Source organism: Melanerpes formicivorus, unplaced genomic scaffold (assembly GCF_026170545.1).
Source record: "Melanerpes formicivorus ecotype bairdi unplaced genomic scaffold, bMelFor1.0.p_v2 SCAF_31, whole genome shotgun sequence".
NCBI lineage: Eukaryota > Metazoa > Chordata > Aves > Piciformes > Picidae > Melanerpes > Melanerpes formicivorus.
Window position 1 is genome coordinate 9,451,681 of NW_027142383.1, and position 23,245 is coordinate 9,474,925.

At 47.9% G+C, this 23,245-nt stretch overlaps 1 protein-coding gene across 4 annotated transcripts in view; it reads right to left on the reverse strand.

The window, feature by feature from the left end:
• The window catches only part of ASAP2 (ArfGAP with SH3 domain, ankyrin repeat and PH domain 2), a 119,086-nt gene that overhangs the window by 56,375 nt on the left and 39,466 nt on the right, over positions 1-23,245 (reverse strand). For all 4 annotated transcript variants that reach the window (XM_068155341.1, XM_068155342.1, XM_068155340.1 and 1 more), the window contains exon 2: positions 25-97. In XM_068155341.1, coding sequence (XP_068011442.1) covers positions 25-97 — 73 coding nt within the window. The remainder of the gene's footprint in view (positions 1-24; positions 98-23,245) is intronic.

Sequence of the window (23,245 nt, forward strand, 5' to 3'; positions counted from 1 at the left end):
CAGCAGCAGTGGTGAGGCACTTACCCAGACCAGATATGTTTATGGCTTTGACAGACTTCTTCATCTTGTAGAGAACAGTCCTGTCAACATCCAGAGCCTGCAACAAGAGACAAAGCCAGAATGAAGCTCTGAGCTGTGCTATGCTACACCTGGGGCCTGCAAACCTGCTGGAATTAGAATACTTCTCTGTTAGTTAACTTCATTACTGTAATTAATAATTTCCTTGCCAGGCATTCCCAGCCCCACTCACACAGCCTGCTCTCTTTCTTTGCCCACAAGGATATGTGCAGGGCACAGAATCCCAGCAGGCTGGGGGTGGGAAGGGACTTCTGCAGCTCACCCATTCCAAGCCCCCTGCTCCAGCAGGGCAGCCACAGCAGCTTGCCCAGAGGCACAGTGGCCAGGGGGGGTTGGAAGCTCTCCAGAGCAGGAGGCTCCACAACCTCTCTGTTTACAGACATTGCTCAGATCCCCTCTGGGGCTGCTCTTCTCCAGGCTACCCAGTCCCAAGGCTCAGCCTTTCCTCCTCACAGAGCTACTCCAGGCCCTTCAGCATCCTCATAGCTTCCCTTGGACTCTCTCCAGCAGTTCCCTGTCCCTCTTGAGCTGGGGAGCCCAGAGCTGGACACAGTACCGCAGATGTGGCTCCAGCAGGGCAGAGCAGAGGGGCAGGAGAACCTCCCTTGCCCTGCTGGCCACACTCTTCTGCATGCACCCCAGGAGCCATTGGCCATCAGGGCCACAAGATCCCATTGCTGTCCCATGGAGAACTTACTGTCCCCTAGCACTCCCAGGTCCTTCTCCAGGGAGCTGCTTCCCAGCAGCCCAACCCTTCACCTGTCCTGGTGCATGGTGCTGCTCCTCCCCAGGTGCAAGACTCTGCTCCTGTTGAGCCTCAGGAGGTTCCCCCTGGCCCAGCCCTGCAGAACTTCCAAAGCAGCACCAATCCCCAGGTCTCTGTGGTCTAACTGGGTCTCTGCTTCCCTCCTCTGCAAGGGGCATTGGCTACAGGAGGAAATGTATTGATCACACTCCAGGCTGGTCCCAAAAATTACTTCTCTGCTCTGGGCAGAGAAGTGTGGGGAAAGAAAAGTGCTCTGGTTTTATCTGGAGGAGCAAAAAGAGGAGGAAGGCAGAAACTGAGTAATTGACCATCCTGAGGATGACCTTGGCACCTCCCACAGAAACAAAGGGTGTGGGGAAAACAGGGCAGGAGCAGCACAAATGAGAGTCCCCAGGCTCTAGTGGGGAGGTGTTCAGTGCCAGGCCTGCAGCAGAGGATTGGATCTTTACCTTATGCAAGTGTGCCTGGAACAGTGCCTTGCCTCACTGTGGCACAGACAGCCATCTTCCCTGCAGGGGAGCAGAACAGCAGCCAGGGAAGGTGGCACAGCACCCCCTTTAACCTGCCTGCCTCTCAGCAGCGGCCCACAGCAGCTGGTGAGGGCAGGGAACAAAGCCAAGCACCCACACATCCCACCCCAGCACACCCCCTCCTTCCCAGCAATCAGCTACACCAAGCCCAACACCCAGGCTCCCCAGCAGAGAGACCCCCAGCCCCCCAGCCCAGCCTCCAGAGAAAGGAGCAGCCCAAGTTCCCCAGCTGCAGGCAGGGGAAGGGAAAGGCTAAGCCTGGCCCTGCGCAGCACCAGAGCTTCCCCGAGTGCAGGGCAGCAGTGTGGGAGCTGGGGAGGCAGGCAGGGCAAGGAGTCCTCATCCTCTTTGCTCTATTTTTGCTTTCAAGCAGTTGAAAGCCCCTAATACATTCCTTCCTCCTTACCCACTGCAGCTTCATTTTAGAAAGGCTAAAATTAATCCTTTCCCTCTCCTGGCCGCTGGGACTGGGCTCTGCTGAGTCACAGGAGGGCAGCTGAGCTCCTCCAAGCTCAAGCTAAGCAACCTCTCCTTGGCTGCTGAAGAAGTAACACCACCACCCAAAGAGCTTGCAAGCGCTGCTAAAGCAGTGACAGAAGTGTGGGAAATAGACTCTCAAGTCATTGAGAAACTAATCCTGGTGTGTCCTTCCCCATCCTGCACATCCAAGCGACACAGCCAGGAGGAAGTTATTAACACCTTGACTTGTGTGGTGGGTGGAAGGGTAAGGCCGAGAAGCCTCCTCCCTTCCCCCTTGTAAGGTAAAAGGGAAAAAAACATTGAAGGGAAAGGAAAAAAAAACTCACAAGCTGAATTAGCAAGGCAGTGGAGCTATATTTACAAAGCAGTGTAGGATTTGCAGGGGGATATTTACAAATTTACAATATCTACAATATATACAAAGATATACAACAGAGTAACGCAGAAAATGAGAGTGACCCCCCTCAAGGCAGAGGGGGTTCCCCACCTCCGCTCTCCCCTCTCTCCCCCCCTTTCCCCAGAATGGGATAGAAAGAGAAAGAAAAGAGAGGAATAAAAGTTAGAAGCAGTTTGTGTTAATTGGAAAGGAGTTAATACAGGCCTTATCAGTTTTTTTTCAAGGCCAGAGCCTTGGCAGAAAGCCCAGCACAAGACAGAGCTGCTGCACGGAGAAAAGGCGGAAGCAGGACTGACAGAGAAGTGCTGGAAATGTCCAGTTCACTCCCAGTTCCGAAGGTGCTTCCTCCCACTTCACCAATGAAATTAGTTTAGATTATTCCTTCCGTTTACCAACTTCCGTCCACCATATTCCCTTTCTTAAGGGGGCAACGTCAACCGGCCACAGTCCACCCCTTCTAAACAATTTCATTGGCTGTTCATACTGTCCATCCAATCCAAAACGATATTTACAGTTCGTGAGTAAAGTTCATAGTCCATTCCGGCTATGCTCAGATGTAGATGATTCAAAAGTCCAAGAAAATCAGAAAATGAGAAAAATGGAAAACAGTTCATTTCTTTGCCGACGAAGCGAAGAAAAGGGAAACAAGGATTCTCAGGGTCTCTTAGTTGACTCAGGGCTCTCAGGGATCTCAGGGTTCATGCACCGTAGATTCCTCGTTGGTTCTTCCTTTGGACGCGATGTAGCTGTACAGCAGTTTGAAATTAACCTCTTTCAGCTAAAGTTAAATTTCTTTGTGGAATACACTGAATTTCACCATTCTCCTGCATTACCCAATAAGTGTGACCTGGACCTTCAGCTGAAACCACCCCTCAGACAGGCTTAACCTCTCCTGAGGGTGAAAATACCCAAACAGTTTTACCTAACAGATTCTTTTCTCTAACAACAGGAACTCTATCACCTTCTCCTTTCCGTAGCAAATCGGAATGTGCAGGTCCAGCTCGGTTCACTGAACCTCTACTATTTACCAGCCAGGTTGCTTGTGCTAAATGTTTTTCCCAGTTTTTCAAAGATCCACCTCCCATGGCTTTGAGAGTGGTCTTCAACAAACCGTTGTAGCGTTCAATCTTCCCTGAAGCTGGTGCATAGTAGGGAATGTGGAATATCCACTCAATACCGTGCTCTTTTGCCCAGTTCTTTACAAGGTTGTTCTTGAAATGAGTTCCGTTGTCTGACTCAATCCTCTCTGGAGTTCCGTGTCTCCACAGCATCTGTCTCTCCAGACCGAGAATGGTGTTGCGTGCAGTTGCATGTGGAACTGGATAAGTTTCCAACCATCCAGTGTTTGCCTCTACCATAGTAAGCACGTACTGCTTACCAGAACGAGAACGTGGTAGAGTGATGTAGTCAATCTGCCAAGCTTCACCATACTTGTACTGGGACCATCTGTCACCATACCACAAGGGCTTAAGTCGTTTTGCCTGCTTAATAGCAGCACAAATGTCACAGTCATGGATGACTTGTGTGATAGCATCCATGGAAATGTCTATGGATCTGTCACGAGCCCATCGGTATGTTGCATCTCTGCCTTGATGTCCTGACGAATCGTGAGCCCACCGAGCTAAGAATATCTCACCTCGGTGTTTCCAGTCGAGATCAAGATTAGAGTCCATGTCTACTTGAGAAACTCTTGCAGCCAGATCGGCCTGATGGTTGTGTTGCTGTTCCTCAGTAGCTTTGCTCTTAGGAATGTGAGCATCGATGTGTCTCACTTTCACTGGAATTCTCTCGATTCGATCAGCAATGTCCTGCCACAGGTTGGCTGCCCAAATGGGTTTTCCTTTCCTCTGCCAACCACTCTTCTTCCAGTTCTTTAGCCAACCCCATAGAGCATTGGCTACCATCCATGAGTCGGTGTAGAGATAAAGCTTTGGCCATCTCTCACGTTCAGCCACGTCGAGAGCTATCTGGACAGCTTTTACCTCTGTGAACTGACTGGATTCTCCTTCTCCATCTTTCGCCTCTGCAACTCGGCGTGTTGGACTCCACACTGCAGACTTCCACCTTCGCTTGTTTCCAACAAGACGACAGGAACCGTCTGTGAACAAAGCATATTTCTTTTCATCATCAGAAAGGTCATTGTAAGGAGGAGCTTCCTCAGCACGAGTCACTTTCTCCTCTGGAGGTTTAGCACAGTTGATGCCTTCAGGCCAACTTGAGATCACCTCCACTAGACCAGGTCTTTCAAGATTTCCCATTTGAGCTCTCTGTGTTATCAGAGCCATCCACTTAGACCAGGTTGAGTCTGTAGCATGATGTGGTGTGGAGCCTTTGCCTTTGAACATCCAATTCAAAACTGGTAATCTGGGAGCTAAGAGAAGTTGTGATTCAGTTCCAATCACTTCAGAAGATGCTTTTACTCCTTCATAGGCAGCTAAAATTTCTTTCTCTGTTGGAGTATAGTTAGCCTCTAAACCTCTGTAACCTCGACTCCAGAAACCAAGAGGTCGTCCAAGTGTCTCACCTGGAGCTTTTTGCCACAAGCACCAGGTTGGACCATTGTCACTTGCAGCCGTGTACAAAATGTTCTTAATGTCTGGACCATCTCGGACAGGTCCCAGACCCATTGCTTGGATCACCTCTTGCTTTATCTGGTCAAAGGCTGCTTGCTGTTCAGGTCCCCAGTGGAAATGGTTTCTCTTTCGAGTCACATCATACAGAGGTTTCACAATCTGACTGTATCCAGGAATGTGTAGTCTCCAAAATCCCACTATCCCCAGGAAACGTAGGGTCTCTTGCTTGTTTGTGGGACTTGCCATGGTAGAGACTCTATTTACCACATCCACTGGAATGTGTCGGCGTCCATCTTGCCATCGCACTCCCAGAAACTGAATCTCTGTGGTAGGTCCTTTCACCTTGTCTCGCTTGATGGCAAAACCTGCATTCAGAAGAATGTCGATGATTTTGTTACCTTTCTTGAAGACTTTCTCAGCAGTTTTACCCCAGACGATGATATCATCGATGAACTGGATGTGTTCTGGAGCACCGCCTTTCTCCAGAGCATCGTGGATCACTGCATGACAGATGCTTGAGCTGTGGATCCAGCCCATTGGCAGCCTGTTGAAAGTGTACTGGATGCCTCTCCAGGTGAAAGCAAACTGAGGCCTGCATTCCTCTGCTATGGGAATAGAGAAAAATGCATTAGCAATGTCTATGGTAGCATACCATTTGGCCTCTTTGGATTCCAGCTCATACTGTAGTTCCATCATGTCTGGTACTGCTGCACTCATAGGTGGTGTCACCTCATTTAGGGCTCGGTAGTCTACTGTCAGATGCCAGTCTCCATTCTGCTTTCGCACAGGCCACACTGGACTGTTGAAAGGTGAATGAGTTTTGCTGACGACTTTCTGACTCTCTAACTGACGAATCAGATTCTGAATGGGCAACAAAGAGTCACGGTTGGTTCTGTATTGTCTGTGATGCACAGTCTGAGAAGCAACCGGCAATTTAATGTCCTGTATCTTATGTTGTCCCACAACTGCAGATTCATCAGAAAGTTCAGGTCTGGCGGACAGCTTCAATTTTTGTCCATCAATTTCTATTGAAGCTACTCCAAAAGCCCATTTGTAACCTTTAGGGTCTTTGAAACGCCCTTCTCTCAGAAAATCAATTCCCAAAATACAAGGTGCGTCAGGTCCGGTCACAACTGTATGCTTCCTCCATTGTTTACCAGTTAAACTTATATTAACCTCTACCTTACTTAACTCTTGAGATCCACCAGTGACTCCCAGAATAGTTATGGACTCTGATCCCTGATAATTTGATGGTATTATGGTGCACTGAGCTCCTGTGTCAACCAAGGCCCTGTACTTCCGAAATTGTGAAGTGCCAGGCCACTGGATGTACACATCCCAATAGATTCTATTATCTCTGTTATCCCTCTCCTCCCCCTGGCGGGAGGCAGGGCACCCCTAGTTATGGGGAACATGCGCACATGTGCATTGCACATAGTTTGCAGGGTTATAACTTTGCATGTTATAACTGGAGCCACTGTTGGAGCCATAAGAGTCGTTCTGGGGAACTGTGGAAGTAACAGCTACCCTTCTGGTATTGCTACCTCGGGTTCTGCCACTTTGCAATTCCCTCAGTCTCCTGAAAAGATTAGAAGTTGGTTGGCCATCCCAGCGGTTCATGTTCTCACCAAACTGATCACGCAGAGTTATCCAAATAGTTCTACGTGATTGCCTTGGTGGTCTGTTTTGGAACGACCTGTTTTGGAATGTCCTGTTTTGGAATGACCTCCTTGGAGGATGTGTATTCCTCACAGATGAGACTTGTACCCACCTGGAGGAAGAATTGAAATTATCCCTTTGTGCCAATTGGGATATGGAATTTCTAAATTCATCTTTTAACTCTCTTATGCAATTCTGAATATCACCAGACATCGTTGTAATGGCCGAAACCAAAGAACCACGTGTCATGCTATCCTCCAATTGTCTCATTTGATCACTGAATTGGCCAACCGTAGGAGAAGCTCCACCATAACTTCTTGACACAATTCTGCTTGCCAGAATGTTTGCATAATTAGAAGGAGCAAGTTTGATGATCTTTTTAGCAAGACCAATACCCACAGGAATGTCATCAGGATTCAGAGTTTCATGTTCACCATAGAGTAGCTCTCTAACAGCAAATTCTCTCAAGCGCTTAATTCCCTCATCTATGGTAGTCCAGGGTTTAGGATTCCAGGGAAGATCATCTCGGGAAGGGTATCTCAGGGCAACCGCCATTAAAAGGCGTATCCACAGATTAACCTTACCGAGAGCTGCGCCTAGATGTCTATCTATTCCATTGTCCCTTGAGAGAGTTCCTAACTGAGCTGCTGACTTGTCTCCAACTGTTAGAGCTGAAGCACCTGTATCATAACACCTACTAAGCCAAGCTAGAACTGGCTCCTTATCTGCCCTGGTGAAATCTTTACGGACATTACGCAATTCCTCGCGGGGCGAAGAACAGTCTGAAATATCATCTTGTTCCTCATCTCCCTGAATTCTTTGCCCATATAATCCTGCTGTCATTCTCCTAAGGATCTCTTTAAGCTGAGAACCACCTTTGCCAGCTGCTTTCCTAACTTCATCTCTATCCTGCTTTGATCTCACTAGGTTAGCTAGATCTTTAAAACAAACCTTCTCTTCCTCCTCAGCAGGATCTTTTAGAGTAGAGGGCCCCTCACCAGGATCAGTCTCCACCTCTTCTTCTCCATCTTTGCCCTTTCCACTTCTAGTCTTTAAAGGAGCCACCTTAACTGGAGCTGTGTTTGAATTTACAGCCACCTTAATGGAAGCTGACAGGTCCTGAGATAAATCAGCTGCTGGGGCAGTGACTTCTGGTCCCACCGAGGGAGTGGGTGGAAGTGACGTTGCTCCGTTAATGGCCGATGGAGAAGAAGAAGGAGGAGAAGGAGTAGGAGCCATGTTGATACCAGCCGATGCCCTTGGGTGCTTGCCAGAATCAGCAAAGTCATTTAGAGCTGCTTTACCAATTAACTTTTTAGCCTTCTTTTTGACTGACACGGATTCTGCACAGTCCTCGTCACTAGATGACTCTGGGACTGATCGAGAGCCACGGCGTTTTCTTTTTGATCTAGTTTTAATAACAAAACAAGCTCTGGACACCTTCTTCTCCCGACGCCAGGAATACAGAGAATACACATTAGTTATCACCAGCAGCAGAATTATACACACCAAATAAATCACCTTTGGATCCCAGGCATCACCTAAAGTTACTCTCTCCTCCGGTGGAATCTTAAAACCCTTTATCTCAATTGGGAGAGTGGTGGAGGTAACATTCCTGCATCTCACTGGCCATAGGAAATTAATACATTTTCCATGCCATAATTTAACTCTATACATAACCCACATATAAATTGTCCGCACCAAATATTTACCCAGGTAATCCAAAATCAAACCCAAACAATACCTGTAAACCAGAGCCCCAAAAATTGAAAAGAATAATCGCTCCACAAACCACAATACCTTCATGTTTGCTAATTCAGCTAGAAAACACTAAATCAATCAAATAATAAATTGAACTAATGATCTGCTGCACGTTGGGTACGCCAATAAAAAAAATGTGGTGGGTGGAAGGGTAAGGCCGAGAAGCCTCCTCCCTTCCCCCTTGTAAGGTAAAAGGGAAAAAAACATTGAAGGGAAAGGAAAAAAAAACTCACAAGCTGAAGTAGCAAAGCAGTGGAGCTATATTTACAAAGCGATGTAGGGTTTGCAGGGGGATATTTACAAATTTACAATATCTACAATATATACAAAGATATACAACAGAGTAACGCAGAAAATGAGAGTGACCCCCCTCAAGGCAGAGGGGGTTCCCCACCTCCGCTCTCCCCTCTCTCCCCCCCTTTCCCCAGAATGGGATAGAAAGAGAAAGAAAAGAGAGGAATAAAAGTTAGAAGCAGTTTGTGTTAATTGGAAAGGAGTTAATACAGACCTTATCAGTTTTTTTTCAAGGCCGGAGCCTTGGCAGAAAGCCCAGCACAAGACAGAGCTGCTGCACGGAGAAAAGGCGGAAGCAGGACTGACAGAGAAGTGCTGGAAATGTCCAGTTCACTCCCAGTTCCGAAGGTGCTTCCTCCCACTTCACCAATGAAATTAGTTTAGATTATTCCTTCCGTTTACCAACTTCCGTCCACCATATTCCCTTTCTTAAGGGGGCAACGTCAACCGGCCACAACTTGGCAGCCAGTTGGTCTAACCAGCATGACCTCTGCAAAGGTAAAGCTAACCTCAGCCTTGATTTCAGCAATTTGCATTAAAACCTTGGGCTCCTCAGGAGCCAGAACCCCTCCTGGGCTTGCCCCACTCCAGGATTTCACAGTCAGCAATAATTTACTTCAATTTTAATGCCAGCTGCTGAATAGAATAGAATAGAATAGAATAGAATAGAACAGAATAGACTAGAATAGACCAGACCTCCCCAAAGCCAAAAGGACACAGGGAGAAACCTGGTCAGCTGGTAAAGAGAAGTGATCAGATAATTCCCACAGAGACAGCAGAGCCAGACTCAGCTGCTGGGCCTTACTGGACTGGTCTGGTTCCAAAGCAACACCACCCAGGGCTGACCACTGGTGCCCAGCAAGCAGAGTGGTTGGGCTGCTGCAGGGTATCTCTGCAGGCCATCTGATCCCTGCTGTAATGAATCCTCCCTGGCTCACAGAGCAGAGAGAGCCACAGACATTCAGCTCAGCTCCTTGCTGTGCCATTAGAAGTGAAGTGGCTGCACTGCTGGCCTCCATCCACTTTTGTTGCAGAAGGTGGTTAAAAGCACTTCCCAAATTGTGGTCTTCCCCTCCAAAATCCTCCTTCCATTCCCCTCCTGTTATGTCGTTTCCTCCAGCCAGGAGCTGCTGCTCTCAACCCTCTCCAGTTTCCTTCCACGCTCGGGGAGGGATTGATTACAAACCCTCACAGAGTCTGGGGCAAGCATCCTGACCTCTCTCTGTGCTCTGGGGGAAGAGGAATGTCTAAGCCTTTCATTTTGCCCAAGTGCTTGATTTGGAGTGTGGCTGTGGTGACCCAGAACCTTCTCTTCTACAGTAGCTCTCACAGGGCACTCCTGTAAATGACCAATTCTGAGCTGGGGGTTGGGCTCTGCTCCCCAGGCTCAGGTGACAGCAGGAGAGCAAATGGCCTGGAGAGTGCCAGGGGAGGCTTAGGTTGCAGAGGAGGAAAAATGTCTTTGGTGCAGGAGTGGTCAGGGACTGGCAGAGGCTGCCCAGGGAGGTGGTGGAGTCCCCATGGCTGGAGGGGTTCCAGAGCCCTGTGGCCATGGCAACTGGGGCCAGGGTGGGGCTGGGTTGGGGTTGGCCTGGATGATCTCAGAGGGTTTTTCCAACCCAGAATAATTCTGTGATTCTAACTATTCCTAGGGAGACACTGAAGCAGCTGTCAAAAGTAGGACAAGCAGAGCAATCCATCAGCCATCAGCTCTCTGTTACCAGGGCAGGAATTCATAGAAGGCATCCCCTCAGCAGGCTGCTGCCATGCTCATCACCACAGCTCAGCTCTCTCCAGCACAGAGTTGTTTCTTTTCCCAGCTGAATGCAGAGTTTCACTGCAGGCTTCACCTTTCAGTTTCATTCCAGTTGTGATGGGAAAGCCCAGTGGCAAGTGGTGGAAGCCATTTCCTCGTCAGTTATTCCTGTTCTGGAGTGGCTTCCAGATAGTATCATAGAATCAGTCAGGGTTGGAAGGGACCACAAGGATCATCTAGTTCCAACCCCCCTGCCATGGACAGGGACACCCCACACTAGATCAGGCTGGCCAGAGCCTCATCCAGCCTGGGCTTAAACACCTCCAGGGACGGGGCCCCAACCACCTCTCTGGACAACCCATTCCAGGGCTTCACCACTCTCATGGTGAAGAACCTCCTCCTCACATCCAGCCTGAATCTCCCCACCTCCAGCTTCATTCCATTCCCTCTAGTCCTATCACTACCTGAGATCCTGAGAAGTCCTTCCCCAGCCTTCCTGTAGGCCCCCTTCAGATACTGGAAGGCCACAATGAGGTCACCTCGGAGCCTTCTCTTCTCCAGACTGAACAGCCCCAACTCCCTCAGTCTGTCCTCATAGGAGAGGTGCTCCAGCCCTCTGATCATCCTTGTGGCCCTTCTCTGGACATGCTCCAGCACCTCCACATATCTCTTGTAATAGGGGCTCCAGAACTGGACACAGTACTCCAGGTGGGGTCTCACCAGGGCTGAGTAGAGGGGGAGGATCACCTCCCTCGACCTGCTAGCCACACTTCTCCTGATGCAGCCCAGGATCTGATTGGCTTTGCGGGCTGCAAGTGCACACTGAGAGCTCATGTTGAGCTTTTTGTCCACCAGCACCCCCAAGTCTCTCTCCTCAGGGCTGCTTTCCAGCCAGTCACTGCCCAGCCTGGATTTGTGCCTGGGATTGCCTCGACCCAGATACAGGACCCTGCACTTGCTCTTGTTGAACCTCATGAGGTTGGCTTGTGCACACCTCTCCAGCCTGTCAAGGTCCCTCTGGATGGCCTCCCTTCCCTCCAGCCTGTGCTGCACCACACAGCTTGGTGTCATCAGCAAACTTGCTGAGGGTGCACTCAATGCCACTGTCCATGTCACCCACAAAGATGTTGAACAAGACAGGTCCCAGGACTTATCCCTGAGGGACTCCGCTTGTCACTGGCCTCCACTGGGACATGGACCCATTGACAGCCACTCTTTGGCTATCAAGCCAGTTCTGTATCCATCTGGTGGTCCCAGCCTGTCAGTTTTCACCTTTCTCTAACTCAGCAAACCACCTCTGAAGGTCTCTACACAGCATTAATACTTTCCCCCCCCCATCAAAAAGCACCTTCATGACATCACCATTAACAGAAGCCAATGCCCACAGAAGATGAGCCAGCTCCTGGCAGCCCAGCACTGGACAGCATCAGCACCTTCTTGGGTGGGTTCAGTGGCAGGACGAAATGGCACTAAATTAATTTTGTTTCAGCTCTGTCATGCTGTGCTGGAGGGAAGGAGCTGGTGCTCCTGTGGCATAAATGCATCAGCATCACATTGCACCTGGGAGCTCACCGTATCACAGTATCGCTAAGGTTGGAAGAGACCTTGAGGATCATCGAGTCCAACCTGTCAACACAGACCCCATGACTAGACCATGGCACCAAGTGCCACGTCCAATCCTCTCTTGAACACCTCCAGTGTCGATGACTCCACCACCTCCCTGGGACCCAAGGCCCCTCTTGCTCAAAACAATCCTCAACAATTCCCCCGTTTTTCTTTTGTGCAAGTAAGGCCTTGGAGGTTATTCTTTGAACACTTTGCATAATACAATTATAACAAGCTTAACAATAATCAAAATGAGTACAATGATACCTAAGAACCTTAAAACTTACTACTATAATTAACAAACATATTTACATTAAGTCTGGGTATCCCTATCAGACACGTCTGAAAAAGTTTAATCAATTCATTATTACCTGTTATGTTGCATCTTTATTTTCTCTAGGATGGTCAAAAATCATAATTTGTTTAATGGTAGCAAGATTTCTTTAATCTGTAAAGGTAGATCTGGCCAGGCTCTAGCTTCACAGACAGAAAACTTGCAGGCAATCAGCAAGAGCAAAAGAGATTCATTGCTTTGCCCAATACAAAATTACCCATAATAATGTGTTTTTGCTCATCCTAGTAATACTGATCTCTTATTGGTACCATTTGTTGATGTTTTCAACCGAAAATGAAAATGCATGTTGTGTTGTTATGAATTTTGATTTTCCCTCTAGGTGTGTAAAATTATAGCAAACTGGTGAGATAACATATAAATCCCTTCTCCCTACATTCAGTGTGGTAAGGGTCAAAGCATCCACTTTCACACATGCTCAATTGTGCAGGCTTCTTATCTGAAGAAAACAAATTCCCAGTTCTGAATGTTTATCTTTAAGACAGCTCCTTCTCAGCCGTGATGTCTCCAATTAACCAGACAGTGTCCTTGCAAGTCTGCAAGATAGGTTTCTTTCTCTTTACCCTCTAAACAGGCCTCACAAGATCCTGACCCTTAATCCCAGTGCACTCTAAGTCTTACAATTTTAACACAAATCACCAGTATATTCATCACAATTCCCCCCCCTTTTTTTTTTTTTTTTTTTGTCACCATTGATTTGTGTTAAAATTTCCAGATATTTCAGAACCTTCTTAATTGGATCATAATTAAGTTCATCTGTTCTGATCACATTCTGATCATAATTCTCTACTTGTAACTCATTGACATGAGCAATCTTACTTAAAGGTCTTAGTATTTTGCAACAACAATTGCAGAGTATTATGCATAGCAATATTACAATTATTCCAACAATATTACAAACAAATGTTTAAGCCAATTTAGATTTGGTAACCAGAAAGTTAATTTATCCCATATTTCTTTAAATCCACAAGAAGTATCATCTAAAGAAATCTGATGTAATATCTGATTGTGGTTTACAATCGCCTGTAAATCTGTTTCCACTCGTTTATCTAGATTAACATAACTACAACAACTTACATTTATGACTACACATACACCCCCTTCCTTAACATATAAAAAATCCAAAGCTAATCTATTCTGAGTAGATATTTTCGAGAGACTATTGATTTCAATTTGCTGCACTTTTATTGCATCTATGCTTGCATTCATCATAATTTCAACTGTAGCAGAAAAATTTATTATTGCTTTTTCAAGTTCAAGTCTTTTCTCTCCGGTCTGATCAAGATTCCACACATGGGAACGTGGTTTTTGATTTCGATTGGACTCCTTATGTGCAAATAGGGTTAGGATCAAAATTAGGCTCCACCAGTATATGTTGACTGCCTCCTCGGCCTGCTGGGGTGCAACCAGCAGCCGGGTGTATTTTCTTCTCGGCAGCAGTTACATTCTTCAGGAGCCCTACAGATTTTAACTCCTTAACCCACTTCAAAATTCCATTTGGAGTCTCTTCTCTACTTCCTTGGTTAGTTCGTTTACCATTTCCCATTGTGCTTTTGTTATTTCAATTCCTCTTCCTTCAAAATCTTATGTCTCTTACTTTTCCTTTTACTAATCCTTTTAATTATTCCTGATATTTCCCAACTAAAATTTCTCTAGTCTTTATTTCCCACTTATGCCAATCCCTTTCAATAATTTTCCATGGGGATTTAAATCCTTTTTCTCACCACAAAATAGGTTTTCTGTATTTACCAGCCCAAACTGCCTATTTTCAAATTCAGCATTCAGGACAAAATATTTTTTTGATTGATGCTTTTGACCCCAGATTATCATAACAGTTATTGTGATCGATGTTCGACTTCATGGGAAATGCTGTTTCCTCTTAGTCTTGATTCTTCTGCACATTAGTGAAGGAATAGTTGTTAAAATTAATACCTATTTACTACAAACCTTAACTTATGCTAATACCAAAAAATCCTTAAAACCTTAAAAAACTATGTTGAAATTAATCCATCAAATCAGTGTCTAAAAAGAAATAAAATTGTTATATTAACTAAAAAACACTTTCCAAAATTAAAACCTGTTTATACATTCCTTAACTATATTACATGGAGCTCCTTTGAAATGCCTAGGCAGACAACTAAGAAGGTTCGAACCAAAAGAAAATCTTACAATTTGAACTCTTAACTAAGTGCATACACCTTACTGCAATTACTATGTACTAAGTACTTATAAATACCAAATGCTTACTTATTCATTATGCTTATTAGAAAAACTTAACAAAACTCTAAATAACAAATCTCTGAAAGACGTTACAATCAGAAATGACAAAATGAGTACTGTTGCTTTAAATCAAAACAGAGTAGTGCGGCTAAAGCCGCTGCGGGGGAAAGGGGTGGGGGCTGCTGCCGTGGCAGCTGCTCCGCTGCTACTGTCGGTGCTGTCGGTGTCGGTGGTGCGTCAGCCGGTACCGCCTTGGTCGGAGCCGTCGGTATCCGCGGGGGCCGGCAGGGCTCGCGGGAGGAGTGCGGTGGTAGGAACGCTGTAATCGCGAGCCTCCAAGCGCTCCATTTTTTCTAAGAGGGGCCGTAAAGCAAAGTCGGCGCTGTTTGAATTCCTCGCTGCCGGTGTTGTCTTCCGAATCCGAGCTGTCGCTGGCAATGTCAGAGGAAGGTGTTGATAAAAAGGGGTCGAACACACCGAGCTGCCTTTTTTCGGCTTTTTCCCCGCTGTGTGCAAACGGCAGTGGTGACGGCTGGTAAACGCGGTGTGGTCGCCGCAAGATGTATCGGGGGCGGCCCCGGTCGATCGGTCGATAGTTCTCAGACACATCTTTCAGCTGCAACTCAGATACACCTGGCGCTGCATCTCGTCCTGACAAAGTTGCTCTAACTGCAGCAGCCATTCGCTGTTTCAGTTCGTAGGTTTTAACACAGTTCATGCATTCTCGCCACGACTTTTGCAGCTTTATAGCAGTTTTATCACCATCTATAACCAAGTCCCACAACTTGTTCCTGTATTCTCTCCAACAAGCTTCATCAAAATAACTATCTCCGCTAGGGAAATGCCCGAAAGCGGATCTATGGGCCAAAAGTCCAGGCATTACTTTAGACGATATCTCCGCCTTACGCTTTTCGATGACACTGTATTTCGTCTGATGACTGCTTATAGGGTCGGCCTTGCCCTTTCGAGTTTGTGCGCAAAGGTACTAAGGCTGCTATAACCTGTTGACTATGCTCAAGCTGTTTTGTCATTGTCATTGACAACACCTCAGCCTGTTTTTGTAATCCCTTATCAATCACCTCCGTCAACATGGCCATCGGATTGCTTGGCAAGTCCTGAGCCTTCTGCAACAATTCGGCTACCGTCCATCTAGGATCTGCTGATGTAATAAGCTGTTGCGTCTGCTGGTTCCCATTCTGCATTAAACACTGCCTTAAAATTGCCTCTCGGATACCTTCTCCTACGCTTGCTGCTCTAAGTGCGGCAAGCGACTTATCTACAAATTCACCAAGAGGTTCCTGTCTACCTTGCTTAATTCCCATATAGTGAGGATTTGCATTTCCATCCTTCTGCTTTTCAAAAGCCCTCCTTACTATCTGGGCTGATGCTTGAAAAACAGGCGGCTGTAAAAGTGCCTGTAACTCTGGTCTTTCATACTGTCCCGTTCCACACAACTGATCTACTGTTACACCAAATAATGGATCGTTTTGCTGTCTTTGTACTCCAGCTGATTGTCTAGCTAGGTGTTCCCACTCATTCAAAAATGTCATAAATTGAGATGCTGTTAGGATCAGGTTCATAACATTATAAGAATCTCTAGGAAACATATTATAGTTCATATAAATAAAATCAATCATCTGTCTAGCTGGTTCAGATTGAATCCCAAACTGACTCGCAGTCTGTCTTAATTGAGATAACAATTTCCATGGCAATTGAGTTACATCAGCCTGAACAACATTTTGCTCCCCAGGGACCTGTGTATACATTACTGGAAAAGCTTGATGTGAAGCAGCCAGCCGGCTAAGCCCTTCCTGATCTCCTTTGGCATTTAAGTGTTCTGCAACCTTTCGTCAATACTGTGTGTGCTTTCTTGCATGATCTTTAATACCACCTCCAGGATCTACCGCCCTGTTTGTCTCCTCTCCCTCACCTACTTTCTTCTCCTGTACAATTTGCTCAGCTAAAAGAGACGGGGAAGGCTCCTCAGCAGAGTCCTGTGTTACAGATTGTAATTCGACTCTGCCACCTAGCCCTTTTACACATGCAGCCTTCTCCTTTCTTAAATAATCCTGAACCTCTTCTGACAAAGGCAACCCAGCATGTGTAACACTTGCTCCATTTGGGTCCGTATAATCTAATCGTACCCTGGCTTGATAAGCTGCCATTTGCTCAGCATGATGCTGATCCAGTGCTGTCATAACCATCTTCCACCATTTTCCACACTCCTTTGCTCGTTTTTCATCATCTAACCCATGCAGCCACAAGTCTTGTCCAGACTTTTTCCACTGCAATCTTTCAAACACCTCATTTGGATCCTTAAAATATCCTAACTCTTCTGCATAGCTTAACAGCGGCACCAACTCCTTTGTAAAATTTAACTTACACTGTCGCTTTTCTAAAAAGCATATAAATAAATCATACGCTGCCTGCCTATCCATATCCGTATTTAAACGTTAATACCTGTGCGCACAGTCCTCGTTTAAGCAGTTCCCGGCTCTACAGCGTCTTCGGCTTCAAGGCTGTCTTCCCTTTTCTTGCAGCCTCCGGTACTGCTATCCCGGGCCGGCCTTCTTCTTGCCTCCGGCTTACTCCGAATCTCCCAAGTCCCGAAGAACTTCTTAGACCCTAACCTTTGTCTTCATTAGGGTCCCGTGTTCGAGCGCCATTTGCCGCAAGAAGGGGCCGCTATTCGACCAATTTGATCAGCGGAATCCAACTTTATTGAGCATCAGACACATCTTATATACAGTTTGCTATAATTATGCCCACTTGGCAACATACTATTGGTTGCTCTCTAAAAGGTTACATCATTGTTTTCACAACTCTGTGGAATTCTTCTATCCGGCCTAATTGCTCTCTTTCCCAGATCTTGCCTCCTCCTTATCTTGCTTGCCTCCCATCTCAGGGGCAGCTGGACTTCAGCATACCAAGCAATCAGCACTTTCTCACATCTCTTACGGCACCACTATATTATCAACAGAGAATTCAAGGCCTGAATTGCACAGGCGTTCCTGGGACCCAAGGCCCCTCTTGCTCAAAACAATCCTCAACAGCCAGCAGTTTGCTATGGGGGATGGTGTCAAAGGCCTTGCTGAAGTCCAGGTAGACCACATCCACAGGCCTCCCCACGTCCACCAGACGGGTCACCTGATCATAGAAAGAGATCAGGTTGGAGAGGCAGGACCTGCCCTTCCTAAATCCATGTTGGCTGGACCTGAGCCCTTGGCCATCCTTCAGGTGCGCAGTTATTGCCGCCAGGATAATCTGCTCCATCATTTTCCCTGGCACTGAGGTCAGGCTGACCGGCCTGTAGTTTCCAGGTTCCTCCATCCGACCCTCCTTGTGGATGGGGACCACATTGGCCAGTTTCCAGTCATCTGGGCCCTCACCTGTGAGCCAGGACTGGAGGAAAATGATGGAGAGCGGCTTGGCCAGCTCATCTGCCAGCTCTCTCAGCACCCTAGGATGGATCCCATCCGGTCCCATGTACTTGTGAGTGTCCAAGTGGCTCAGCAGATCCCAAACTAATTCCTCATGGATTTCCGGGGCACTACACTGCTCCCCAACCCCATCGCCCAGCTCAGGAGGCCACTCGTCCTGAACTCCTCCTGCCTTGCTGTTAAAAATTGAGGCAAAGAAGGTGTTCAGGACCTCAGCCTTTTCCTCGTCTTCAGTCACCGTGCTCCCCTCCAGGTCCAATAAGCAGTGCAAGTTCTCCCTGACCTTCTTTTTAGTGTTAATGTATTTGTAAAAATGCTTTTTAATGTCTTTGACAGAGGTGGCCAGCTTCAGTTCCAGCTGGGCTTTTGCCTCTCTAATTTTATTCCTACATAATCTAACAGCTTCCTTGAACATACCTCGAGAAGTCTTCCCCTCCTTCGAAAGGTGATACAGCCTCTTTTTTCCCCTTAAATCCTCCAGGAGCTGCTTGCTCATCCAGGCTGGTTGCCTTCCCCGCCGGCTCGTCTTTCAGCACGTGGGAACTGCCAGTTCCTGTGCCTTCAAGAGCTCCTGTTTGAAGTAGGCCCAACCAGCCTGGACCCCTTGGTTCATGAGGGCTGGTACCCAGGGAACTTTACAAATAAGTTTCTTAAACAGGCTGAAGTTTGCCCTCCGGAAGTCCAAGGTGAAGGTTCTGTTGGTGCTCCTCCCTATCTCCCTGCATATTGAAAACTTCACTATCTCGTGGTCACTGCACCCTAGGCAGCCTCCCACGATCACATCTCCCACCAGCCCTTCCCAGCAGGTCAAGCAGAGCCTGTCCCCTGGTAGGCTCGCTTAACAGCTGTGTCAGGAAGCAGTCCTCCATTCGCTCCAGGAATCTTCTGGACTGCCTCCTCCCTGCTGAATTAAGTTCCCAGCAGATATCTGGCAGGTTGAAGTTGCCCACAAGGACAAGATCTGATGATCTTGAGACAGCCTCTAGTTGTTTGTAGAACACTTCATCAGCCTCCTCATCCTGGTTGGGTGGTCTGTAACAGACTCCAACCAGGATGTCAGATTTGTTAGGCTGCCCTCTGATTTTAATCCACAGGCTCTCAATCCCTTCTTTCTTCACCTCAAGTTCTGTGGCAGAGAGTGACTCCCTAATATACAAAGCTACCCCTCCCCCTCTTCTCCCTCGCCTGTCTCTCCTAAAGAGCCTGTAACCCCCCAGTGCAGCACTCCAATCGTGCGTGTTATCCCACCATGTTTCTGAGATGGCGACTATATCATAGTCACCCTGGTGGACCAGGACCTCCAGCTCCTCTTGCTTATTGCCCATTGTTGCAGTTTGAGCTGGGTGCCCCCCTGCAATGTTTACTTCCTGTGTCCAGAAGTCCAACCCAGAGGGGTGGAAACAGGAAATTATGTAGTATTTCCTACCACAATCCTTTGCACCACTATAAGATCCAGTGCGGAGTCTAGCACGCTCTCTTTTCTTCCTCCTCCATCAGCTGGTAACTGGGGGAGATGCCTCTTGGCTTTGGGCCTGGCTAGGCCCAAGGCCATGGGGGGATGGGCAGTCTCAGATCTGGCCAGCTGAGACTAGCCTAGCAGTGGGAGGGGGAAGAAGGAGCCCTGGGGGTCTTGGGTGTACCCTCAGGTGGGGATGGGATCTCTCTGGGTCTGTTTTGGGATTTTTCTTTGTCACTGTGCTTTTGGTTTTCTGTAAAAGTTCACTGCTTTCTATTTAAACTTTCATCACTTTTGCAATCCTTTTGTCTGAGTGTTTATTGTTGCCAGGGGTGGGGAAGGGGGCTGCCTCAACCCAGCACACCCATGCTGCGTGCATTGGTGTACATGCACTGCAGCTGGGCTCCCGACTTCTCAATTGCTCCTAATTTGTGCCCTACTCTTTCCTCTGCAGAGGGACTGATATCCTCACCCACCCCCTTCCGACCTAATTTAAAGCCCTCCTGTATGAGGATGTGAGCCCAGCAGGAGAGTGTAGCTCGGTGTGAGACGGAAGGATGCATCCAAACTGCCAGACACTGTCAGGCATTCCAGGGCTCCCACTCTGGGAAAGCTCAAGACATTATCACAGCCTTGAAAACAACCAACCTCAGCCCTGCTGGAATGTCAACAGCTCTAGGTGTAGCTAAAATTCAGGCACTCCTGTCACTGAGGACAGCTTCCAACTGCTGTGGCACAAAACACCCCACAGAAGGCAGCCAGTGCCAGCGGATTCAATGCAACAGGAGAAGCTTTCCCCCAGGGCAGCCTGTGCCAAACTAATGATGGAGTGAACCTACACAGAAGCTATCCATGCCCTGGAGCAAGCTGCACTGCCCTACACCACTGAGCATCTGGGGGGCAAATTCATACCTGCTTGCTACCCAAACCAAAACACTGAGGTACTTCTGAAGAAGAGAAGGCTCCAGGAAGACCTCAGAGGGGCTTTCAAGTACCTGAAGATGCTCCAGTAGAGCTGGGGAGAGACTTCTGACATGGGCTGGGAGTGACAGGACAAGGGGCAACGGCTTTGAGCTGGGAGAGGGCAGATTGAGACGGGAAAGAAATTCTTGAGAGTCAGGGTGGGGAGACTCTGGCACAGGCTGCCCAGGAAGGCTGTGGCTGCCTCCTGCCTGGAGGTGTTCAAGGCCAGGCTGGATGAGGCCTTGAGCAGCCTGGGCTGGTGGGAGGTGTCCCTGCCCATGGCAGGGGGATGGAGCTGGATGAGCTTTGAGGACCTTTCCCACCCAACCCATTCCATGATTCTAGCTCTAGAACTGAAGCAATGTAGAAGAGAGAAGCAGGGCCAGACCTGACAGCACTTCTGTGGTGCTCAGGAGAAACAGGAAAGTGCTGCTGAATCAACTGACAAACTGAAGAGGCACACACTGAATCCACAGGTGCCAAGCACCTTTCCTCCCTGCACCATCACCACTTCCATGTGGCTTGGGGAACAGGGAAGGCAGAGGCACAAGCTCCTCCTCCAAGCAGAAGACTGCTTGAAAGCACTAAGATGAGAAGCTTGTCACCCACATCCAGAGCAGCTCATCAGCTCAAGGGAATGAACCAGGCAGAGCAATGAATGACACCAGACCAAGAGCAGCCTACTGAAGCCCTACTACTCCCTTGCCCCTGCAGTGCTCCTCTCCCCAGCACAGCCAGCATCCAGTCTACACCAGGCTCCGAGTGTAGGAGGATCTGATGGGGTTTCTGCTGTTGCTGTGCAACACACACCTCCAGGTCTCAAAACAAACAAATTATGAGGAGCATGTGCTTTGCAGGGGGCTGGGCTGTAGAGCTGGCAGCTGCCAGCAGAGCAGGGGCTCTGTGCTTGCATGTGCTGAGGAAATTTCCACTGACGGCACTACGGCCCAGCCATAATCCTGTTTGATTGAAGGGGCTTAAAATGCTTGCTAAATGTGTTTGTTTCCAAGCTGCCTTCCCCAGGACAGAGTCAACTCCCTTGCAATTGCATATCCCAGGAAAGAAGTCTTTCATTAGCAGAGAGCAGGAGCCAGAGAACAGAGGAAGTCATCTGGATGAAGGTTCCCATCTCTGCTCTGTGCCTCCGAACAGCAGAACAAAGCTCTCCATCGTTTGCTCAGTGCTAATCGCTCCAGCCCTTGGAGCTGGCCCCATCCATGCTTAGCATAAAGCTCAGACAGAAGTGCAGCTTTCAGACAGGACCACACTGATAATCTGATCTGCAATCAGGGAGAGCTGAGGGGTCCACAAGCAGCAGATGGTTGCCTGCACTAGACCGCTGCAGGACAATGAGGAGCAGGGCTGCAGCCTCCCCTCTCCGTTCTCTGCTCCTCCCTGGATGCCACAGCTCCTGCCTGCTGCAGCCCCCTCTCTGGTGTGACCGTTTGAGGCTGTGCCTTTAAGAAAAGGACAGTACTGGGGCACTGTGGCTGAATGTTTTGTAAACAAAAGACAGGTCTAAACGAGTTTCATTGGTAGATTGGTAGAATGCAACTTTAAGTTTTGAGTGCAGCTGAGACTTTCCTCAGTTCGCTCTTCCCTCCTCCTTTCCAGCTTGTCCGCTTCTAGGCTCTCTGCCAGACTGACCTTGGACAGATAAGCGTGGCCTACTAACACTTTGCTTTAATTTATAACTGCTTTAATTAACAACTGCTCTTTTTCTCTCTTTCTAACCCTCTTTGGGGAAAAAGGGGAGAGAAGGGGGTACAGGGGGGGAACCCTCCTCCAGAAAAGGGGGGGGAATTTCGTTCCTGTATTATTGTTTTTTTTACTTTGCTGTATATTTCTGTGTATATATTATAAATACTGTAAATTGTGTATATACACCCTGCATTCCCTAAAAATCGCTTGTAAATATAGCATTTCCCTTTTTGCTCCTCCGGCTGTGGCTAGCTGTGGTTTTTATTTCTTTTTTTTCTCTTTGTGGGGGGAGAAGACTGGGCCTTCCTTTCAAACCCATGACACCTGGTCACTTTTAGAGCCACCCTTCAGGAGTACATTCCAAACAAGCGCACTCCACTGCACACACCTCACTCCCACAGGAAAGGTTCTTCCTCATGCTGAGCTCCCAAAGAGGTTCCGGCCAGCACCTCCCCAGGCGGAGTGGATTGGATTGGGCCCCCCTGCCCAGCACTGCTCACAAGCAGAAGGGCTGTGCAGAGCTCTGGCTGGGTTCCCCCCACAATGAACTCCCCCCTGTCAGGTAAATTCTCTTCTCTTTCCCAATTAAATCAAGCTCTATCCAGCAGCTCCTAAAGGCTGCACAGCACCCAGCCCTGTGACCCATTTTCTAGCAGGCAATGTGGCAATGCCAGCGACGAGCAGTGTGAGCAATCTGGCAGTGCAGGCCTAGAGCCTGACATGGTGGTAGGCCATGCTCAGCATAAATGCAGAGCCAGCTAGCAGTGGAGCAAAACAGTGCTGTGCCTGAAGCATGTAACTAAAACAAGGCACTGGTAGCTATAAACATGGACAGTTATCTTGGGACAACAGGACATGCACCTGCATCAACAAACCTCATTGTGTCATTAGTAGTTGGACCAATAATCTGTAATAGTGCAATGTGTGGTCACTCATAGGGAACCAATGGAGCTATGCCAACAGGGCACTCCGAGTTTATATAAGTTGTAGCAGTTGCCTTGCTATGCACTTCTGCCTTTCCTGTCTCCTGTTCTTCCTTACTCTACTGTGCTATACTTGCACTACAGGCCTGCTCCATCTGCCTGCAACACTGGAACAATAAAGGAACAATACTCGATCATATTGGTCAATCGTATTGATTCCTATCTCCGTCGTTTACATCTGGCGCCCGAATAAACCTGAATTCATGGACAAGGGATCCTCGGACAGCAATA